Below are 23,694 nucleotides of genomic sequence, written 5' to 3'. Positions count from 1 at the left end.
GAGAGTGTGGACTATTTCAAGCTTGTTTATCTATCTTGTATATTAGATAAACAAGTTAGGTAGTTTTTCTCTTTTTATTTTCTTCTTTCTATATTTATTCCTCCTCCTCTTTCTTCCTTCCTACTATCCTCTTTACTTTCCTTTCTATCTACCTGTCAGATAAACATATAAATATATATTATAAATTTATTAGTGAAGAATAGGAGGTGGTCTAAAGGTATTTAGTGTAAAGGAACTTTATTTTGTAGAAAAGAGGGTATCGAGGCAATTATACCGGAAATTAATGTTTGACATACTTTTTTTTGTTTTTTAAAGCATTCATCTTCCAAGGATAATGAAGAGGATCTATCTTACGTAATTGAGAGTGATGAAGATTTAGAAACGGAGATGCTTAAGGTATGTTTACCATTATGGAAAATTACTTCTAGTTCTTTACAATGGACATTAATTTTAAGTAAAATATTGCCCGATTCTAAACTGGTCCTACCACAATGAGATTGCTGTCGCTTATGTAACATTAGATTTTGTTTTCCTTTTCATATTTCTTTATGTCTTTGTATGGCCTATGCATAATGTATTAGTAGTGATGTAGAAGTTGTTAGGCAGTTAGTGTAGTAACTCTGAGACCTTGGCCTGTTTCAGTAAGCATCCCACTCCGTTAAACTAAACCTATATCCTTTGTCTCGAATTCCTGGCTCTTAGAGGAATGTGTCCTTGGTCTGATAAATTATCAGCACTCAGATCCAGGAAGGGTAGTAATTAACTTGTGTTCCATATGCCTGAGGGAAAAAGAACTGGTGATCATTAATCTTTAGTGGATACATCTGGTCCATTGTAAAATGACTGGGAGTCATGAGAAATGGTTGCAGATGGTAACTTAATGTCTAAGAAAACTAGGAATCCAAGGATCAAAAGAAGCCATAAAGATGTCAAGTCAAACATTGTGATCTTTAAGCTGATTGGTTAGAAACAGCATATGTTAAAAGTAAGAACCAATCAAAAGTGTACAAATCATTACGCGTAATGATATAAACTGCCGTTAAGTCCCACCTTTGTGGGAACTTCACCCCCTTTCAGTGTCTCTCCTGAGAGCTTTGTACTTTCTGAAATAAATCCTGTTTGCTTGCTACTGTGAGTGTTTGTGTGTTCACGAAGTTCATTCTTTGGCTCTGTGAATAGGAACTCAGATTCTCATTTCAGTAGTATGCTAATTAGGTCACTTTCTTTTAATCTTTTCCTGGATCGTGGGTAGTGGCTCAGCTCTCCAGTATTGAAACAGGTTTCTCTTTCCTTCCATTCTTGTGTGTCCACTTTTATTTGGAAGTTCTGTTTTTATACATTCCATCTTCTTTACTTTGGTTTTGTTTGCTGTGGATGTTTTCTTTTATATGTAACTTTCTAATGTTTTAAGTGATTCAGTTTCCCCCTATTACCAAGTTGAAAATAGTGTTTTATAATTTATGTATATTCTGCGTCTTCATCTGACCTCCAGTTTCTTCATCAAATCTTATGAATCAAGGATGGACAATTAGAAAGAAAAGCCTAAACTTAGCTAAATTAAAGGAAAATGAAGAAAAACATGGAAGTTCACCACTATGTGTAGTTTTTAGTTCTCATCTTTAGGTCGATGTGATTTTTCTTTTTATGAAATGAGATTTAAGTTCCTGATTCTTTGAATTTTGAGGCAGTGTACTGGGTAGTGATAGGAATGTGGATTCTGAATGTGAATGTGGGTTTAAAGTTTAACTTCTCCCTTAATTAGCTGTGTGACTTTGGGCACGTTTTCTTAGCTTTTTGATAATCTATTAAAACAGTTGTATTTATTATTAAGGTGTTACTTGTGAAGGGTTTAACTAAAGAGCCTGGCATTTCCTTAGTGTAATAAATATTAGCTAACAGTAATAAAAGGATATAAATACTAAATCATATGCCTTTATTGATGAACCATTTCTCTGAAGAGTCCTATTAAAGTAGTAGATTTATACGATACTTGCGGACGTCTACAAATTTATGTTATATATTGAACCCCTTAGAAGGCAACTTGGGTGCACAGGTAAAAATACTTTTTTTTACAAGTATGTTTGTTGACCAGAATAAATGAATCTGAAAGAGAATCTCTTTTTTTTCCCTTTTGAAGGCCTGAAACGAATACTTTTTAAAAAACCTTTAAAGTCAGACTTACTGAATAGAAGTTTTAATATAAAGAGAAAATGGCAACTGTGGTTTAATAATTCTTCCTGTTATTTCTCATTAAGAAATTTTACAGATGAAACAATTTTGAAACACCTGTAGATTCATTAAGCAGGTAATCGTCATTTAGGGGAGGAAATCAGATATCAAGCCAAAGTGAAAGCATTTGTTTTACGTTTGTAATATTCCTTTCTTAAAATTATTTCAGTGTTTTTGTTGTTGCTTTGACAACTCCAGAAACACATTTTGTTGTTGGCTTATAGTTTAAACTTTATGCTTCCTCAAAACTAATGTCACTGACACATGATACAGAGAAACTCATTACAAGAATCACATTAAAACCCACATTTACCACTCGGGAATTGGAAGCATTGAAGTATGATAAAGAAAAAAATGTTTTAAATAATCTAAATACAAAATTTATGAAAACTTTCCCTAGGGCCAGTTCGTTGTATGCTATTAATGAACCCTGTTTGTGCTGGCAGTATTCCATCTTTGGCCTTATGCCTGAGAAACCATTCTTGAGCACATATTTAAACGGGAGCACACATGTTCTTTTGTGGTATTGCTTGCGCATCTGCCAGCTTTGAACAAAATTGTAGGCTCTGTTAATAATACTCCTTTTGTGTTTGCTGAAAAAGATACAGCACTCTCAATGCTTTCTCTTTGAAAAATTCTTTTAAACGTTCAGTCTTTAGAAAACCTCAACAGTGGCATGGTAGATCCAAATCATTCAAAATGCATAGAAGTGGAAAAAAATCTGGATCTTCCTTCTGAAGAAGATGATGAAGATGAGAACGAAGCTATTGAAGAGGAAAAAGAAGTTGATGAAGGTAAGCACTGTCATGTGTTTGAACTGACTCGTCTCTTATGTCCATCACTGATTTTAATTTAGGTTTTAATTTTAAACATTTTGGACATCAAGGATTCTGTGGCATGTAGTTAATTAGGTCCTGAAAACTTGTCATTAAATCCCATAGTGCTTTGGTCTTCATAAAGTGCAATCATACCCCTTAGAAAAGTAAGTAATAACAGTGTTGTGTCATTTGGTGAACATGATGACGTGAAACTTTTCATCCTGAGTTTTATATTTTGTCAAAAATGATAAAAAATCATTTAATAAGAAGCAGGGGCTTGCCCGATGGCTCAGCGGTAAAGAATCTGCGATGATGGAGACAGACATGGGTTCAGTCCTTGGGTCGGGAAGATCTGCTGAAGGAGAAAATGGCAATCCACTCCATTACCCCAGTAATCTTGCCTGGAAAATCCCATGGACAGAGGAGCCTGGTGGATTACAGTCCATAGAGTTGCAAAGAGTCAGACATGACTGAGCACAGTACAGAAATAAGAAACAATAAATTAATTACTTATATTAAGCATTGTTGTAAATGGCGTTGATAAATGTCCGTCAGGTGCTTATTACTTAAAATAAGTGACACAGTGTCCAATAGCAAAATGGACTAATTTTCATCTTGTATGTGTGAACTCTAGTAAAGAATCTGCTAAATGAATCTTCTGTCATTTAAGTATAAGTGATGATACTCTTTATGACAAACTGTAGACATCTTCTCATAGAGTAGAACACTCTCTGGAGCTAGATTGCTTCAGTTTTATAATATGGAAAATTTAAAACACACTTCATAGTTGGAAAGTATATGAAAATGTTAAAAAGTTTTTTCTCTTTGTTTTCTTGTATTAAACATGGACAAATATTTGTTTAGAGATGGGTTTTCTTGACTCTTTGCTTTGCTCTTTCTTGGCAACTCATGAATCCTTCAACTTGAGGAAAAAATGAAAATAAGTGGGGTGAAGTTAACATAACTCCATTCTGCTTTGCTGGTGGAATTTTGATCAGATTTTTGGTGGAATTGTAATTAAAATGAAGGTTTTATCTATGGATTTTATTTGTAACAGTAATTAATTCCTGCTTACTGTTGATTGAAAATTGGTTATATTATAAAATTTGGATTGGTATTTTGTTTGCCATGGTTGGCTCTAAATGTTAGTTTTTAGAAGTATAACAAATTCCAAAACATTGTATTTTTATGAAGCTGGCAAAGTGTGAATCGTAGCAAAGTTCTTTTCCTTAGTATTAAGAAATTAATCAAACAGTTTATCTGGAGTTGTGCCTGGTACCCAAAGGAAAAATGAGTGAGTGTATTTAAAAGACCGCAGTGACCTTTGGTACCTACCAGTATATTCTTTCATTGACTCAATGGACATGAGTTTGAGCAAACTCCGGGAGATAGTGAAGGACAGGGAAGCCTGGCGTGCTGCAGTCCATGGCGTCGCAAAGAGTCGGACACGACTGAGTGACTGAACAACAACACAGCAACTAGATTCTTGAAAAGAAGTCAATAAAATAAAGCTTCCTCTCACTTTGTGTACCTTTATTTTAACATAAATGCCCATTTTATTTTAAGACTATCTGTTACCAAGACCTACTGAAAAGCAAATTAACTGCCTCAAGACCTACTTTGGCCATTCTAGTTTTAAGCCGTGAGTATAGTCTCAGTTAATTAAATTGCATATTTACTGTTTTCTTCACAAAGTTAAAAAGACAAATAATCTATCCATTTAACAGTAAAAGTACAGCTTCATTATAGTTTATACATGCTATATTGTAATTTTTCTAAGTGCAAAATTATTTTGAAGTAATATTTATAATTCATATCTGCATATTGTTTTTATAAGTGAGGAAAAATGGTTTTCCTTAAGATAGAGTTTTGAGTTTAAATACATTAATAAATTCATCTTAAGTTAATCCTGACTTTTATTTTATTACAGAAGTATCTGTGTGCCTGTTTTGTGCATCTTATTGTCTAAAGCATGTTGATGTAATAGGAATTCATAAGACAGTAGTTTGAAAAACAGTGATAATCATACCTGTTTTAACATAGTCAAATGTATTTACATCCAGGGGAGCACACTTACATAAGTTTTAAAATGAGAGGAATACAAATGAGATGAAGAACAAGTAAATTTGAATGAAACTGTTGCTAATAGGAACGTAAAAATATAGCCTTTTTTTTTCTATTCTGATCTTAAACATTTTTTTTGGATTAAACTTTGTCCTACACATGTTACACATCAATGTGCACATCAATGAATTTTCACAAACTAGGCACCCTGTGTAGCCAGTGTTCTGATAAGAAAGAATAGATCATTATTAGCATACCAGAAGATCACCTTTTCAGGTGTTTTTCCCTCAAAATTTTATTAAAAGAAGTTTCAAAGATATAGTAGTTTTTTTACTACTACAAATACCTGTATATTCACTGTTAATTAACTATTAGCATTTTAGTATACTTGATTTATCACATATTGATTATCTGTCTATCCACTTTTTAATCCATTCAATTTTATTAGTAAAATGCATCTCAAGGTAAATTGTAGACATCTTTACACTCCCCCCAACTACTTCAGCATGTAAATCATTAACTATAGTTAAATATTTATTTTACTTTTGAGCTGAAATTTGCATGTAAGGAAATGGTTAAACTTAAGTGTTTAACATTGGCAAGTCTTAAGTGTACATTAAGTGTACGTGCACACCCACATGTAACCTAAACCCTTTTTAAAATATGCTACGTTGCAGTCACTCCAAAAATTTCCCTCATTTCTCTTCTTAGTCAGCCCTTGCACCTAGAGTGTTTCTCTTATTTATTTAAATGAGTGATTCTGTTGGATATTTAGATTGAAGCTTGGAATTTATTTTATATTTTTAGATATAGGTAATAAAATTTAATGCAAATATAAATGAAAATCCTAGTTGTTTAGTCACCTTGAATGGGAAGTTTGTCAAGTCGGAGTTCTGTTTTAAAGCTCCAGAATTCACGTATTTTTATTGAAGCTTGGAAATGTAAAAGAAATTCTGGAGGAAGTGAAAAAATAAAATGGCTTTATCACATATTGATTATCTGTCTATCCACTTTTTAATGCATTCAGTTTTTATTAATAAAGTGCATCTCAGGGTAAATTGTAGACATCCTTACACTCCTAATTACTTCAGCAGGTAAATCATTAACTACAGTTAAATGTTTATTTATTTATTTTACTTTTAAGTTAAAATTCACATGTAAGGAAATGGTTAGACTTAACTTGTCTCTTGCATTTCTTATTAGTAAAACAGCGTAGCCTTTTCCTTTTCATCCTCCAGGGTTCAGTGGAAAGTGATTCATTCTGTACTGGAAGAAAGAAGAGATAATGTTGTTGTCATGGCAACTGGTAAGTTGTACTTAAGCAAATAACCTTATCCTTTAAAAAATAAAGCTTCAAGATTTTGAAATGCTTAATCTTTTCATAAGATATGTATGTATAGAAATGGTGTAAATTGTAGAAGAGAATGAGCTGAGGGTAGATGCTTGAATTTCGCACGAATTAACTCTTAGGAAGGTAGCACATTAGTAGTGACTGTTCATCTCATGCAAGTACATTGTAAGAAGAAATCAGAGTACCAATGATTTAGTTTTATTTTTCTGAGTGTATTATTTTTGTTTTAAGGGTATGGAAAGAGTTTGTGCTTCCTGATTTAGTTTTATATTTCTGAGTGTATTATTTTTATTTAAAAGGGTATGGAAAGAGTTTGTGCTTCCAGTATCCACCTGTTTATGTGGGTGGGATTGGCCTTGTCATCTCTCCCCTTATTTCTTTGATGGAAGACCAAGTGCTTCGGCTTGAGTGAGTAAGGCTTGCAGAGCCACATTGCCACCCTTTTTTTTTAGCTCCTGTCAAGGAAATACTTGGTTTATCATGTATGTTAAAATCTAGTTCCTATTAACACATTTCTATAAATGTCGCTTTGTCTTTACTAGTAATATATGACACTTTAGTGGAAGAGCTTATCTTCTTTCTTGAGTTCTCTGTAATTTAGGGCTACCAGATGACTGCCCCCCCCCCAATTTTTTTTAAAAAGCAAATTTTATGCCAGTTGACACTACATATCACAAAATTCTTTTCTCTGTTGGTTACCCTTCTTCTTTAGCTTGGTATGAAGCATATACATAGAGGTGTAGTTTTCATTTATGAAAAAAATTAAATTCCTTCAACCTGTACTTGCATTCTTTTTGGAAAATCCACCTTAACAACCAGTCTTCTAATATAGCCGTTGAAGGAATTTATTTACCAAGTTAGTGAGTTACAAAAAGAGACTGCAAAGAAGAGAAATATACGTCATTATAATTTTTTGTTTCTTCTCACTTAAAAATGAAGTTGATATTTGTAGTGTGCACATGATTCCAGGATATTTGTTTTTCTTCTTACAGAATATCCGGTATTCCAGCTTGTTTTCTTGGATCAGCACAGTCAAAAAATGTTGTAGAGGATATTAAATTGTAAGTTATTTATATGATTTCTGATCATGTGGTCAAGTGTCTGTGGTATTTTTCTCAGTGGAAAAACCTGACTGAACTTTTTAGTCTACCCCATATATTGAGATTTATCCATGTTGTTACATGTACCAATAGTTCATTCTTTCTTATTGGTGAATAGATTACATCATATGGATATGCCATAATTTGTTTATCCATTCTTCTGTTGATAGACATTTGGGTTGTTTCCAGTTTGAGGATTTTACAAATAAAGATGCTGTGAGCATTTGTACGTGTTGTTGTGCTTAGTTGCTCAGTCGTGTCCGACTCTTTGCGACCCTGTAGACTGCATTCTGCAATGTTCCTCTGTCCACAGGATTCTCCAGGCAAGAATACTCAAGTGGATTGCCATCCCCTTCTCCAGGAGATCTTCCTGACACAGGGATCAAACCAGGGTTTCCTGCATTGCAGGCAGATTCTTTACCAGCTGAGCAACAAGGGAAGCCCAAACATTTGTTATACAAGTTTTTATATGGACATATATTTCATGTCATTCGTATCAACCAGGGAGTGGAATGACTGGGTCATGTGATAGATATGTTTAACTTTTCTCTTTTCTATTGAGGTAAATCAACATGACATAATATTCATCATTTAAATTATTTTTCAAAGTGTACAGTTCAGTGGCTTTTAGTACATTCGTAGTGTTGTACAACCATCACCACTACCTAATTCCAGAACATTTTCAAAACCTTCCAAAACCTCCATCAGTTCAGTTCAGTTGCTCAGGCATGTCCAACTCTTTGTGATCCCAGCTCTTTGCAACAGCATGCCAGGCTTCCCTGTCCATCACCAACTCCCGGAGCTTATTCAAACTCATGTCCATCAAGTTAGTCAATGCTAACCAACCATCTCATCCTCTGTTGTCCCCTTCTGCCTTCAGTCTTTCCCAGCATCAGGGTCTTTTCCAAAACCTCCATAACATGACGCAATCACACACCCCTTTGTCCCCTCCTAAAAGCCCTTCCAAAAGCTAATCAACTTGCTCTCTCTCTTATTTGCCTTTTTGGACATTGTGTATAAATGGGCTCATATAGGATGTGGCCTTATGTGTCTGGCTTCTTTTACTTAGCATAATATTACCAGTACTTCATCTTTTTTTGTGAATGAGTAATGCTCCATTATATGAACATACCATATTTTATTTGTTCAGTCATCAGTGATAGACATTTATGTTGTTTCCACTTTCTGGCTGTTATGAATAATGGTACTGTGAATATTTGTGTCTAAGTTTTTATGGGAACATATGTTTTCTGTTCTTCTGTCTACATGCCTAGGAGTAGGATGGCTGCTCTTGTTCTTCAGTCACTAAGTCATATCTGACTCTTTTGTGACCCTGAGGACTGTGTAGCCTGGCAGGCTCCTCTGTTTTCCCTGAGTTTTCTCAGGCAAGAATACTGGAATGGGTTGCCGTTTCCTTCTTCAGGGGATCTTCCTGACCCAGGGATCAAACCTGTGTCTCCTGCATTGACAGCCAGGTTCTTTACCACTGATCCGTGATGGTGGTTTAGTTGCTAAGTCATGTCCGACTCTTGTGACCCCATGGGCTGTACCCCGCCAGGCTCCTCTGTCTGTGGGATTCGCCAGGCAAGAATACTGGAGTGGTTGCCATTTCCTTCTCCAGGGGATCTTCCTGACCCAGAAATCGAATCCAGGTCTCCTGCGTTGCAGGCAGATTCTTTACCCACTGAGCTCCAAGGGAAGGCCTGTGCTGAATCACATAGTTATTCTGTGTTAAGTTTTTGAGAAATTGCCAGACTTTTTGAGTGGTTGTACCATTTTACATTCCTACCAGCAGTGTCTTAGAATTCTTATTTCTCCTCATTTCTGCCATCACTTGGTATGGCCAAGTTTTTAATTTTAGCCATTTTAATAGAATGTCAGTGTGTGTTTTTAAATTTTTCTAATTTGTTTTTGTCTGTGCTGGGTCTCTGTTGCTGTGTGGACTTTTCTCTAGTTGCAGAGAGGGGGGCTACTCTCTAGTTGTGGTGTGTTGGTTTCTCATTGCAGTAGCTTCTCTTGTTGCTGAGCACAGGCGTTATGGTGCAGGGGCTTCAGTAGTTGTGGCACGTGGGCTCAGTCATTGCTGCTCTCAGGCTCTAGAGCACAGGCTTGGTAGTTCCAGCACATGAGCTTCGTTGCTCTGTGGCACGTGGAATCCTCTGGTACCAGGTATTGAACCCGTGTTTCCTGCATTGACAGGCAAATTCTTTACCACTGAACCACCAGGGAAGCCCCTCAATGTGTTTTTCATTTGCATTTCCCTAATGAGGACGTTAAGGCTGTTTATTGTCACCCTGCTTATTTAACTTATATGCAGAGTACATCATGCAAAATGCCGGGTTGGATGGAGCACAAGCTAGAATCAAGATAGACGAGAGAAATATCAATAACCTCAGATATGCAGATGACACCACCCTTATGGCAGAAAGTGAAGAAGTACTAAAGAGCCTCTTGATGAAAGTGAAAGAGGAGAGTGAAAAGGCTGCTTAAAACTCAACATTCAAAAAATGAAGATCATGGCACCTGGTCCCATCACTTCATGGCAAATAGATGGCAAATAGATGGGAAACAATGGAAACAGTGAGAGACTTTATTTTGGGGGACTCCAAAATCACTTTAGCTGGTGACTGCAGCCATGAAATTAAAAGACACTTGCTCCTTGGAAGAAAAACTATGACCAACCTAGACAGCATATTAAAAAGCAGAGACGTTACTTTGCCATGAAAGGTCTGTCAAGTCAAAGCTATGGTTTTTCCAGTGGTCATGTATGGTTGTGAGAGTTGGACCATAAAGAAAGCTGAGTGCTAAAGAATTGATGCTTTTGAACTGTGGTGTTGGAGAAGACTCTTGAGAGTCCCTTGGACTGCAAGGAGATCCATCCAGTCTATCCTAAAGGAAATCAGTCCTGAATATTCATTGGAAGGACTGATGCTGAAGCTCCAACACTTTGGCCACCTGATGCGAAGAACTGACTCATTGGAAAAGATTCTGATGCTGGGAAAGATTGAAGGCAGAGGAGAAGGGGACGACAGAGGATGAGATGGTTGGATGGCATCACCAACTCAATGGACATGAGTTTGAGCGAGCTCTGGAAGTTGGTCATGGACAGGTGTGCTGCAGTCTGTGGGGTCGCAAAGAGTCGGACGCGACTGAACGGAACTGAAGGACTAATTATGTTGAGCATCTCTTTATATACTTATTAGCCATCTGTTTATCTATTTTTTTTTAAATCTGTGTATCTTTGATGAAGTGTTTATATCCATCTTTTGCTTATTCTTTTTTTTCTCTTGTGAATTTTGATAGTTTATATTATACATTCTGAATACAAATCCTTCACTTGCTATATGGTTAGCAAACATTTTCTCTTAGTTTATGACTCCATTTTTCATTCTCCTAACAGATTTTTTGTGTGTGTGTGAGTTAAGTTTTATCTGGGGCAAAATGAGGACGGCAGCATGGGAGGCAGCATCTCAAATAGTTCGTAGACTGCTCCAAAGAGGCAGTGGGAGGAAGGTCAACATACGAGATTTCGGTGAAGGCAGACCATTCTCCTAACAGTTAATTTGAAAAGTAACAGGTTTTCGTTTTTACAACGTCCAGTTTGTCAGTTTGTTTTTTTATGGATTTTGCTTTTGTTGTTGCTTTTTGGTGCCTCACTCAAGGTCACAGAGATTTTCCTTTATATTTTCTTCTAAAAATGTTACAGTTTTATGTTTTACATGTAGATCTGTGATCCATTTTGTGTAAATCTTGTATATTAGATCAGGTATTGACTGCAGTTCTTTTTTTGTTTAACCTAAGCACATCCATTTTTTCCAGCTCCATTTGTTGGCAAGATTATCTTTTCTCAACTGTATTGCTTTTGCACCTTTGTAAAAACTAAATTGACTAAATATACATGGGTTTATTGCTACAGTGTTTATTTTCTATTTTGTCAGTCTGTTTGTCTGCCTTGATTGGTGTCTTGATTACTATAGCTTTATAATGTCTTGAAATTAGGTAATATAGGTCTTCCAATTTTGTTTTCTTGTTCTTTCAAAGTAGGTTTTTTTTTTTTTCCCCCGATTTTTTGGGGTCTATTCTAGGTCCTTTGTATTTCAATATCACCTTTTCAACTAAATTGCCAGTTGGGATTTGATTGGGTTTACTTTGAATCTAGAAATCTAAAGGATTAGCTGTCTTTATAGTTCTTATCACTGTTTTACCCTGAAGAACTGATGCACACTGAAGTTAAATACCTTCCTAAGATTACTTAGCTTGTAAGAAGTAGAACTGAGATTCCAACCTAGATAGTCTGGCATCAGAACTAATTATATAGTTCCCTGTGTTAATTAGACTACTGAGTTAATTTCATGATATGAAAAGCATAACTTTTTTTCTTAGTTGTTTTCTTCCCATTCCTAGTGAAGGCACCAGGCCTAGCACACAGTAGATTAAATATTTTGAAGTGGTTTCATAAAGAACATTATTTCATTTTATTTAATTTAATCTAAGTCTTCATTTGGTAGAATGGAAAACAGACTCTGTACCTCTTTTGCCCTACCCCTTTTCATTGCAAACACTGTCTTTATTAGGATTCTATCTGCACAGAATAGAAATCAATCAAACTAGTTTAAACAAGTATCAAATTTTATAGTAAGGATACAGGAATGGCTTGTGGATCCCTATGTAAAGAAATTAGCCAGCCCTCAGGGAGAGACTAGAATCAGTATTGAAAATACAATAGGGCATTTTTTTTTCTTTTACCTAAATCCTCTGTGTGTCTTCCTCTTGCTTTCTCTCAGAAGGTAAGCATTCTCTGCTTTTCTAGTCACAAAATAGATTGCAGGTATTTTTCATTTACATGTTACAAATCTTGCTGCTTGGAGACTGACTGGTTGTTACTTGGTTAGACCCCCAGATTCTAGGAAGGAGACTGACTAACTTGACCTTAATATGCTCTTCATCACTGGCCCAAGAAGATGTGGGAAATAGAGCAGAATATACAGGAGAAATGTGGGTGCTGCGGGTTTAATTGTGGAGATGGGATCAAGGGTAGAGTAATGGGGTTGTCATTCTCCAAGGAAGGTGGCATGTAGGCAGATTGCTAACGTATAGAAGGTTTACTGTAGGCTTGATCAGTTAACTCCAGCACTGCGATTTTGGGGCTACACTGCTGGAAATCAGAATCTGGCTTCTAATGGCACCTTACACTGCATACTATGACTGGTGTTGCCATGTTTGTTTTGATGAATTGAAATGAAATCAGAGAACAAATATATGTGCATATGTCCACACATATAATATGCATTTTGTTTTTAATTGATGTAATGCATTATTTTAAAAAATTATACTGTGTTATGATTTTCAGTTATATTCATTTGGTGATTGTTTTTACATTTCCTATTTCTTTGTTTGTTTTTACAGAGGCAAATACCGGATTGTATACCTAACTCCAGAATTCTGTGCAGGTAACTTGGACCTACTTCAGCAGCTTGAAGCTAATATTGGTAAGTGGGATGATAGAATCTTTATAAGTACTTGTTAAAGTGAGATATTCTTTAAACTTGTGGATGGATCCAGGAAATCTCTGCCTCTCCTGTCCTGTCCCACAATTCCTTCTGCCCTAGAAATTAAGCTCCTGGATTATAATTGCCTGTTTGTATACCTGTTTTCTTCTACTGGACTATAAACTTTTTAGGGGAAAATGCTCTTATTTATTTATATTTCCTGAGTATGTTGCCTGGCACATAGTAGGCATTAAAAATATTATTGAATAAATGTTGAATCTTTGTGATATTATAATTTCCTTTTTTTGGTATTCTGAATCTTAATCAATGTAGTAGTTCTCTACTCTTATTGTTCATGAGAATCGCCTTTCAAACTTTGGAAAATATCATCCTCCAACCTTGAAAATTGTGATTTAATGCACCTGCTATGAGGCTGTGGCAGATGTAGTCTTTTCACTGGTGATTCTGATGTGTGATGTTCAGGTTGGAGACCACAGTACCTTTGACTATTTGTTGTCAGTGAGTATGATTAATTTTAAAAATTAGATAGTATGTCATAGTCTGTTTCCTAGAAAATGTAAATAAAAAATTAGTCAAAAGCTGGTATTGTTTTTGATGTGTGTGCTAAAAACATTTTTGTCTCTTTTTTCCCTTCTTGATGATCAGGCTCAGCTATCTAAGAGCTATAATCACAGATTCTATTGCAATTGTTCATGTTTCAAACATTCAGTTAAACCAGACAATCTTTGCTTTCTAATGTAATATGATCTCATTTTATATTTATGTGTTAAAATAATTCCTAGCACGTAAAGTTTTTTTAAACATTGTGGTGTCTCATTTAATGGTTACTTGCAGATAACTCTGGGAAAGCATGTAACAGTTATTCTCGTAGTATAATGAAAACAAGTATTTATCTTTTAATATGTGTTAAGTATCAACAAAAGAATGAGGGCAGAAATTAGCATTTGATTAAGTATATTATCAAAAAGTGCAACCATCAGCTGTTAAACTCCCTTATTGGCATGTTATATTTTTGCCTTTAATTTAAAAGAAATTTGGTGTGTATCCTATTAGGTTGTATAAAGTTCTTATGAATATTTCAATTCAGATTAAAATCAACAACTCTAGATATATAAATTCCATGGTTTTATTGCAAAAGTTAGGGTCTATGTACCTAGTGGTCTGGATATGTTTTGTTCCATTTTAACATTTGCTTTGTTTCTGTGATGCATTTAATCTAATATTTACTTAGAGCCTCTTGACAGGTTGTTCTGATTCTCTATTTTAATTTTTTGTAAAGGAATAAATTATGAACACTGCAATTATTAGAGCTGACTATCTGCCTAAGGTGGATGAAAATGCTCTTTTTGGGTGGCTCTCAATGTTGAACAAAATAGGATAAATTCTCTCTGAAGTATTTTTGTTTAACTTTCATTTTACAATGCTTGCAGAAGTGAATATACTCAGAATTTCATTTGTACAGTAGTTTTGACATTTAGCTATTCTGATTTATGATTTTTATGAAATGTTATTATTTAAGTAGTGTGAGTTTATAACAGAAGCAGCAAGCAGAATTTTATATAGAGATACCGTAAGAGCAAACATACCTGTAATTGTCTTGTAAATTTGGGAATAAGGCTTTAATGACTGGTGTGTCAAAATGAAATGCATCCTAGAGCTGGGCAGACACTTGGACTTGCACATTTAATGGGAAAATTGGCAGAAGCTTGCATCAGCTGGTTGTGAGCGACAAAGTTTAACTCCATTAAAAAATAGTAGTTGTTGTTGTTTTAGTTGCTTAGTTCTGTCTGACTCTTTTCCTATCCCTGCCTGCCAGACTGCTCTGTCTGTGGGATTTCCCAGGCAAGAATACTGGAGTGGGTTGCCGTTTCCTTCTCCAGGGGATCTTCCTGACCGAGGGAGCAAACCCGCATCTTCCGCGTCTCCTCCATTGCGGGTGTATTCTTTACTACTGAGCCACCGGGGAAGTGCCAAAGCTAGTTAATCAAACCTGTGATTTTAAGGAGGGTTTTAAAATGAAGGAGTTGTCATTCTCTGTTTTAACCTATTTAATTTAAAATCTGGGTCGTGTAGTTTCTAAAGCCAAATAAGTATAGTGGTAATATTGAATTTTTCCCACTCATCAGTTAATAGAATTTTGATGTGAATCATTCTGTATTTGCTCAGATTTAGCAAGTTTTTCTTTTTTTCTTTCCTTCTCCAACCCTGTTGTAATTGTTAATCTCAATGAATTGTAGTTATATGCATGTTTCTCTGTTTCTTCCTTTAGAAATGTGAGCTCCTAGAGATCATGAATTGCGTTTTACTATTATTTTATTCCTAGGGAAGTGTTTGGAACATAGTAGGCATTTCCCCAGGTGGCACTAGTGGTAAAGAACTTGCCTGCCAATGCAGGAGACAGAAGAGACACTGGTTCGATTCTTGGGTTGGGAAGATCCCCCGGAGAAGGAAATGACAACCCACTCCAGTGTTCTTGTCTGAAGAACCCCATGGACAGAGAAACCTGGTGGGCTACAGTCCATGTGGTTGCAGAGAGTTGGATGTGACCAAGCGACTAGCACAATAACTAGAATAATAATAGTTTTTTTTTTTTAAGTTGAGCAGTCTTTTATGCCAGCCCCTATCTTAGCATTTTATGTGAATGATCTTAATCTTAAGAGTAACTAAAAAAATGTTAGCTACTTTTATTATCTACCTTACACTTATGGGAAACTGACACGTGAAAGCTTAAGTAACATGCTTAAAGTAATATAATTGGTAGGGCAAGTTATGCGTCTAGGTAGTCTGACTTATGTTTTTAATTAGCCCCCAGTGGCAAAACTTCCCCTGGGCCAGGAAGATCCCCTGGAAGAAGGAATCGCAACTTACTCCAGTATTCTTGCCTGGAGAACTCCATGGACGGGGAGACCTGGCGTGCTGCAGTTCATGGGGTCGCAAAGAGTCAGACACGACTGAGCGACTGAACTGAACTGAACTGAGCAGCTAACACACAGTGACAAAACATAAATACGCAGATAAACATTAAGTTGTAATCATCCCCGTTGAAGGAAGAATTATTTGTTTCTTAAGTATTAATTTGGTAATCAAGGGCAAAAGCTCTACTGTCATTACTTTGAAATATCTGAAGACATTTTCATGGATGGTTATATAGTAAAGCCCTTTTCTGAGAGGCATTACTATACACTGTTGATTCTAATTCATTGTGGGGGTAGGGGTGGGTGCGGAGCAAAGGGGTTGCTAGGTGAAGAAGGAACAATTTGCCTTCCTTCTTACCTACTTTGTACAAAATGAGATATAGTTCTTCCCTTCCCATTTTATATTAGAAACTGTGATGTCATCCTGTCTTTCAGAACTGGCATTTCAGAGGAATTCTGTAGTGATCAGTCACAGACAGTGATGAATTTACTCTCAGTAGAAATATGCTGACTCTTTCTCTTTGGATAGCTAATCCGTGAGATAAAATTAAAAGTATTATGAATGAGAATTAGAACAGCTCTTCTTTTTAAGGTATTATCATTGCAGATGAGTGATAGCTTTGAGGACAGAGTAGTAGTAATTAATTTCTCTGAGAAATAATGATGAAAACTAAAATTGAATAAATATGTTGTTTGAAAAATAGATATTAATATTTCTTTCTTTTATCCATCTGCCTTTTAACCATATATCTCACTTTGCTTATTCTCAGTAATAATTTTTGGTGTACGTGCTAAGTCGCTTCGGTCATGTCTAACTCTTTGTGACCCCATGGACTGTAGCCCTCCAGGCCCTTTTGACCATGAGATTCTCCAGGCAAGAATACTGGAGTGGGTTGCCATTTCCTCCTGAAGGGGATCTTCCTGACCCAGGGATCAAACCTCCATTTCTTACATCTCTTGCATTGGTCTTTTTGTTCTTTACCACTAGCACCACCTGGGAAGTGCAATTTTTGGTGTTATTTGCCATTATTTATGCTTATATTTTTATATGAATCAATACTTTGAATTATTTTTCTCCTTTCTGTTATATTTACATATTCAAAGTGAAATTGGTGGTAAAACTTTAGATGAGTTTATTACTTTTTTGAACTTTATCTTCTCCATTTCCATATTTTTCTTTTTTGATAGGTATCACACTTATTGCTGTGGATGAGGCTCACTGTATTTCTGAGTGGGGACATGATTTTAGAAATTCATTCAGGACTTTGGGTTCCCTAAAGGCAAAACTCCCGAAGGTAAGCTTTGCCAAGTACAACGTGTTGAAATGACTTGCTTAGCAAGGGAGAATACAGGATTGGGGAATGGCCAAAAATCTGAAAATTTTTTTATGAAAGGGCGAATGGTTGATTTTTAAGCAGGGGAAAGGTTTTTTTACAACATGGTGTATCTTTTACTTCTGTCAAGTCTTTGCTGAAAAAGTACTTTTTCATTTAGGCCTCCTGGGCCACTGTAGTCAGATTTTCAAATTAACCCCCTTCCCACAACTCTCAGCATTCCTCATATTCCTTTGCTGTCTTTTAAATAACACTTAGCAGTGTTAACGTACTTTAATATATTTTGTCTGTGGCCTGTGGGTCCCTACCAGCATATTCTTTGTGGGGAGGAACTTTTGCTGGTTTAGTTGATAAAATCTACAACAGTGCCGGTCACATAGTGGGTGTTCCATAAATAACTGGGTAAATGAATAAGTGAATTCTGATGAGAAAGCTGAGACCCTGAGAAGTAACTTGACTGCACAGGCAGTGAGTGGTAGAGCCGGGCAGTGCTACACAGTGGGACACTGTACGGGCTTCCAGTGCAAATGACTTGAAAGAAGTTTAAAACAGTTTCTGGCCTGAAGTAGCAGAGAGTCCAGTAAAGGAGTTTAGATTCAGAATTACCCATAAAAGTGGAAGCAGTAGTACCAAATGGTAGTGCATGAAGCAGTATGGATAATATAGAAAGATTAGTAGTGTTAATAATTCCTGTAATATTAATAGAAACAGAAGATTGAAATGGTGAAAGCCAGTAGGCTCAGATTCCTTGAGGACTGCTTTTCATTAATTTAGAACAGTTTAAAGTCAGCTTTTGGAAGATTGCTGTCTGTAATCCTTTCCTGGGCCTATGATTCTAGAAGGATTGTGTTAGAGGGGGTTTAAGTGTTTTATGCAGTTCTGAAATGCTTTTCGATATTGAATTAGTCTTTTATTGTGTCAGGCTGTGGACTCCATTGGATTATTTCATTTCTTGGGATGATTCACTGAGCCCAGAATGTTTGTCAAGCCATGGCTGAGAAACCTTTCTCCCTAGTGTTTTTGTGAAATCTCTTTGTGAGCTAAGCGGTGAGAAATGCCACCTGGTGGCTGTAGGGCTCTCATTTTCTTCACTGTTCTCAGTGCCTTTTTTCTTCTAATCACAGTTACAGCTGACTGTCACCAATGCTTCACACTGTACTATTTCAATAAGTTCAAAAATAGCAAAAAAAAAAATCACTAACTTACTCCCATTTGGAGAGAATCTGACAAAATGCATCTCCAAAGCACAACTTTGTTGTTGAAAGCTTTGTTGTTGTTTATTTGCTCAGCTATGTGTGACTCTTTGCGACCCCATGAACTGTAGCCCACCAGGCTCCTCTGTCCATGGAATTTTCCAGGCAAGAATACTGGAGTGGGTAGCCATTTCCTTCTCCAGAGGATCTTCCCTACACAAGGATCAAACCTGCGTCTCCTGCATTGCAGGTGGATTCTTCACTGTTGAGCCAACAGGGAAGCCCTGGAAAGCTTTACATCAACCTTAAAGTTCTATAAAATTCAAGTAAGAGGAACTGTAAGAAATGAGGCATTTTGGATCTTTCCATGACGTTCCTCCCAGCCCCTTTACAAAGATTAGCACATAGTAGACAGTAACTATTTGGAATAAGTGAGTGAATGAATGAATGAAGTATATTATGGAGTATATAGATTAACTGCACCATCCAAATTCAGAGGCAAATGAAATAGTAACAGTTCTTGGAATTTGTAGTGGTAGCACCATTGAAGTATATGTCTAAGGCATTCCTAGATTTATAGTCACAAGATTAATTTACATTTTATTGCTTGTTTCACCAAAACTTTGTACTTATTACCAAAGAAACCAAGGTTTGCCAATTTAAAGAACAAGTTTCGTGAGTTGAGAACTTGATAAAACTGAGTGACAAGGTAATTTACCAACCATACCAGTTTGCTTTGAAAAATTAAAAGGTTGAAGCTCTTAAGAACTATGCTGTGATATAAAGAACAGACTTTGGACTTGGTGGGAGAAAGCGAGGGTGGGATGATTTGAGAGAATAGCATTGAAACATGTATATTACCATATGTAAAATAGATCACCAGTCCAAGTTCGATGCATGAGACAGGGCATTCAAAGCTGGTGTACTGGGACAGCCCTGAGGGATGGGATGGGGAGGTAGGTGGGAGGCGGGGTTCAGGATGGGGGAGACATGTACACCCATGGCTGATTCATGTCAATGTATGGCAAAAACCACTACAATGTTGTAAAGTAATTAGCCTCCAGTTAAAAGAACTATGCTGTGATGACCAGATAAACTGAGAGCTTCCCAACAAACCAGGTTGTATAGACACACCTTTGTCCTAGCCAACCTGAGTGTTATTTTTAAGCTTTACCCTAGTTTACTTCTTTTAAATATCATAAAGCACCAGAGTTTCTAAGCAAAAATATTTTGTTCATTTCTGAAGTAAAAGTTAATATTGTTCCTTTAAATTTAATGCATTCCACTACTTTACTGTGTTTTCTAAGTTACAGAAGCAACATTCTTTTTTTTTTATTAGTTTATTTTCTATTTTTTAATTTTATAATATTGTATTTGTTTTGCCATACATTGACATGAATCCACCATGGGTGTACATGTTTTCCCCTTCCAGAACCCCCCTTCCACCTCCCTCCCCATCCCATCCCTCTGGGTCATCCCAGTGCACCAGCCCCGAGCACCCTGCATCATGCATTGAACCTGGACAGGCGATTCGTTTCACATATGATAATTTACATGCTTCCATGCCATTCTCCCATATCATCCCGCCCTCGCCCTCTCCCATAGAGTCCATAATACTGTTCTATTTATCTGTGTCTCTTTTGATGTCTCACATACATGGTTATCTTTACTGATTGACTAAATACCATATATATGTGTTAGTATACTGTATTGGTCAGAAGCAGCATTCTTAACTGTGACTTTCTAGGATGTCAGCAAAGGAGTGAATCATTTATAGTGATTTTCTCTGTTAGCTGGTCACTAGAATAAGGCATTTATCGTGGTAAAGTGGGAATTTTTAAGTTAGAAGAGAGGTTAACATCCAGTAGCCCTCTCCATCTCATATTTTGATGAAAAAACCAAGGCCAAGAGAAGTTAGCCCTTGCCAAAGTGAGTGGCAAATCTGGGAGTAGTGGCCATGTCTCTGGAGTTCTTGTGTAGAATTCTTTTCAGATGTTGCCATAATAATATCAGTAATAGCTGACACTTCTCACATGCTTTCCCTGTACTATGCCGTTATATTCAGCATATTAGACCTTTTATCCCATTTGCTCTTCACAGTGACTTTCTGAGGTTGTTGCTGTTATTGTAGCCATCTTATAGATGAGGAAACCAAAGTTTAGAATATGAAGTAAATAGCTCATGGGAATTCCCTGGCGATTCAATGGTTAAGACTCCGCACTTCCACTTCAGGGGGCATGGGTTCGATCCTTGGTTGGGGAACTAAGATTCTGCAAGTTGTACAGTGCAGCCAATGTATCTAAAATAAGCAGCTCAAAATCTCACATCTCATTAGTGGCGAAAGCTGGCTTTGAACTCAGGCAACTGTTACTGAGCTAGATTTTTATACTACTGTGCTGCTATTTTGCCTGATTTTTCTACTAACTTCTTCAAAATGTGTCAGGGTTCGTGCTTATTTCCTTTTTTTCACAAAAGCATTGCTTGTCTACTCTTAACATGATACTACACAGAAACAAACCAAGCCCTCTTTTCTTTATAGTCTCTATCCTGAAAACGTCTGTCTTTATGTGTATATGCAGTTAAATATCAAGCATTTTTTTAGTCCATTTATAAATTGTTTGAATAACAGTTAAATTGATGGAAATGCTTCATTGTGGTAAGGTGAGAATGTTCATGTCCTGGGAAATTCAGTGTTTAAACTTCCCTTATTCTCAGCCATATTTTTGATACAGATATTTTTATTTGCTATAAAGATATATACATATATATCTTGTATATGTATCTTGTATATATCTTGTCTATATATATATGTATAAAAATATATACATATAAAGATATATACATATATTTGTATACATATACATATGTATACAAAGATATATACATGTATATACAAAGATATATCCAGATGTAGATAAAGGTATATACATATATATTAAGCCTTGATTAGAGAAACTAGTTTCTTTATAAATTGGCCTGTTCCTATATATTTTTAGGTAGATGCTCTCTAAATTCAGAGAACAGTCTGATTGTAAGCCAAAAATCAATTAAGTTGATTTGGGGTGTTTTTTAATAATTTCACAGAATTTAAGGATAGAGAATATCAAAATGTCAGTTAACTGGTCACATTGATTTGGGTATCATTTTTTTCCATTTAAAAACTGCTCCCAGACTTAATTGATTTTTCTTTGCATGAACTTTGAGATAGTTTTCAATTCAGTAAAGCTATATTGATTATAAAAGTAGTTTACAGTTTTTAATAAATTGTATCTTTTTTCAAATTCTGTAATTGCTTTTTTTACAAATTGCACTTAAATTTTCACTTATGTACAGTAATTGCTTCAACTGATTTGCAGGGTAGATGTATTGCATCTGAAGAGCTGTGTTATGAGCATATTATTTACCATATTTTATAATAAGCCAAAAAGTATTCAGAAAGTTGTAATCTTGGATATCAAGCAGCTAATTATATAGGAACAGTTTTTCTGATTATGAAATGATTGCATAGTTGATTAATACTCCCAATGATAATACTGATGAAAAAATTAAATCTAGAAGTCTACTGTACTGAAAATAGAACATGACTTGGTTGCTCAAGGAATCAGTTAATAATAGATGTCTTATTTTCTGCATTTTCCTTTTATATTGTATGCCACAATTAACCCTTTAAAACTGTTGAGAGGTTATCCAGGTCATTGAGAGCTGTTATTTTATATCTGAAAAGCCATGTACCAATGTATTTAATGTAGGAGTAAAAAAAGAGCCTTGGTTGGGCTTTGCATGGCTAAATTTTCAGTGAGTGCAGGGTTTATAATTTGTGAATTATAGATTGTCAAAGATAAGACATTTACCCCTCATTTGTCCCAGCACTGTTATAAATGTATAAATAATAAATGGAGAGGTAGATAGCTAATAAGTGGATTTAACTTAAGATAGAAATTGCATTTAGAAATCTTATGAGTTTAGTGTTTGAATGATTTCTTAGAAGGCTGAGAAACAAGTAAAAAGAAAGTGTTTTTCTTCTTCTTTGAAAGAATAATTTTAAAGTTTCATTTTTATCACTGTTCTCTATTCTTCCTATAATTGTCTTCCAGTGTCTTTCTAAGAAGACAGTAGAAATGTTGGGAATTAACGACCTCTCTCCTTTGTTAAAAATCACTTTTACTTATTTCAGGTTCCAATTGTTGCACTGACTGCTACGGCAGGTTCTTCAATCCGAGAAGATATTGTATGTTGCTTAAAACTCAAGGATCCTCATATAACCTGTACTGGTTTTGATCGACCAAACTTGTATTTAGAAGTTGGACGAAAAACAGGAAGCATCCTGCAGGATCTGGAGCAGTTTCTCGTCTGTAAGTCAAGGTGAGAATTTCATGGTTGATAAATTTTGGTAACTATTTTGTTCTTTATAAAAAATGTATTTTATTTTTAAAACTTAACTCTTTGGAATGTATATTTAACATATTTGAAATTCTGCTTAGCTTAGGTTCAAGTGTGATGTTATATAATCAGTGACTGAAGAAGGGAGAAACTAATTTTTCTTATGTTTTTATACTCCATACTGTTATTTGAAGAGGACATACACTCTTAATGGGCTTCACTGGTGGCTCAGCTGGTATAGAATCCTGCGATGGGGGAGACCTGGGTTGGAGACCTGGGTTTGATCCCTGGATTGGGAAGATCCCCTGGAGAAGGGAAAGGCTACCCATTCCAGTATTCTAGCCTGGAGAATTCCGTGGACTCTATGGTCTACCGGGTTGCAAAGAGTTGGACACGATTGAGTGATTTTCACTACACTCTTAGTAATTGACAAATATACAAAAAAAGCAAATGAGCCTTTTATCTGAATTCTGCCTAGTTCACTAGTTATATGACTAACTTGAGTTTTAAGGAATTTAAATACTTTTTGAGCCCATATCATGTATCAAGTAGTATCCTAGGTGCTTCATGTAAATGATTTAGTTTGATTTTTATAACTGTTCTGTAAGCTACATATTATTTTCATTTTACTGATGTAGAACTGCCACTAGCACTTCTTCCTATGTATTTTGTTTGGAGGCATTTTATGTGTATGCTAAGAAAGCTTCTCTGATCTACCTCCTCAGTGAAAAACTTAAAATTTTCGCATTATGAAATGTGAAGTTAGAGTAAGTGAAAATAATTGTTTGTCCTATCCATAC

General features: G+C 35.8%; 1 protein-coding gene across 10 annotated transcripts in view; it reads left to right on the top strand.

Moving 5' to 3' along the window:
• The window catches only part of WRN (WRN RecQ like helicase), a 119,081-nt gene that overhangs the window by 43,588 nt on the left and 51,799 nt on the right, over window positions 1-23,694 (top strand). For all 10 annotated transcript variants that reach the window (XM_081523505.1, XM_081523506.1, XM_081523511.1 and 7 more), the window contains 9 exons: window positions 316-396; window positions 2,882-3,023; window positions 4,614-4,689; window positions 6,350-6,417; window positions 6,762-6,870; window positions 7,455-7,523; window positions 12,969-13,051; window positions 17,176-17,282; window positions 22,689-22,876. In XM_081523505.1, coding sequence (XP_081379631.1) covers window positions 316-396; window positions 2,882-3,023; window positions 4,614-4,689; window positions 6,350-6,417; window positions 6,762-6,870; window positions 7,455-7,523; window positions 12,969-13,051; window positions 17,176-17,282; window positions 22,689-22,876 — 923 coding nt within the window. The remainder of the gene's footprint in view (window positions 1-315; window positions 397-2,881; window positions 3,024-4,613; window positions 4,690-6,349; window positions 6,418-6,761; window positions 6,871-7,454; window positions 7,524-12,968; window positions 13,052-17,175; window positions 17,283-22,688; window positions 22,877-23,694) is intronic.

The sequence above is a fragment of the Giraffa tippelskirchi genome, chromosome 8 (genome assembly GCF_054371585.1).
Source record: "Giraffa tippelskirchi isolate mGirTip1 chromosome 8, T2T-mGirTip1v1.2.pri, whole genome shotgun sequence".
NCBI classification, from domain to species: domain Eukaryota; kingdom Metazoa; phylum Chordata; class Mammalia; order Artiodactyla; family Giraffidae; genus Giraffa; species Giraffa tippelskirchi.
This window is presented reverse-complemented; position numbering and strand designations above follow the sequence as displayed.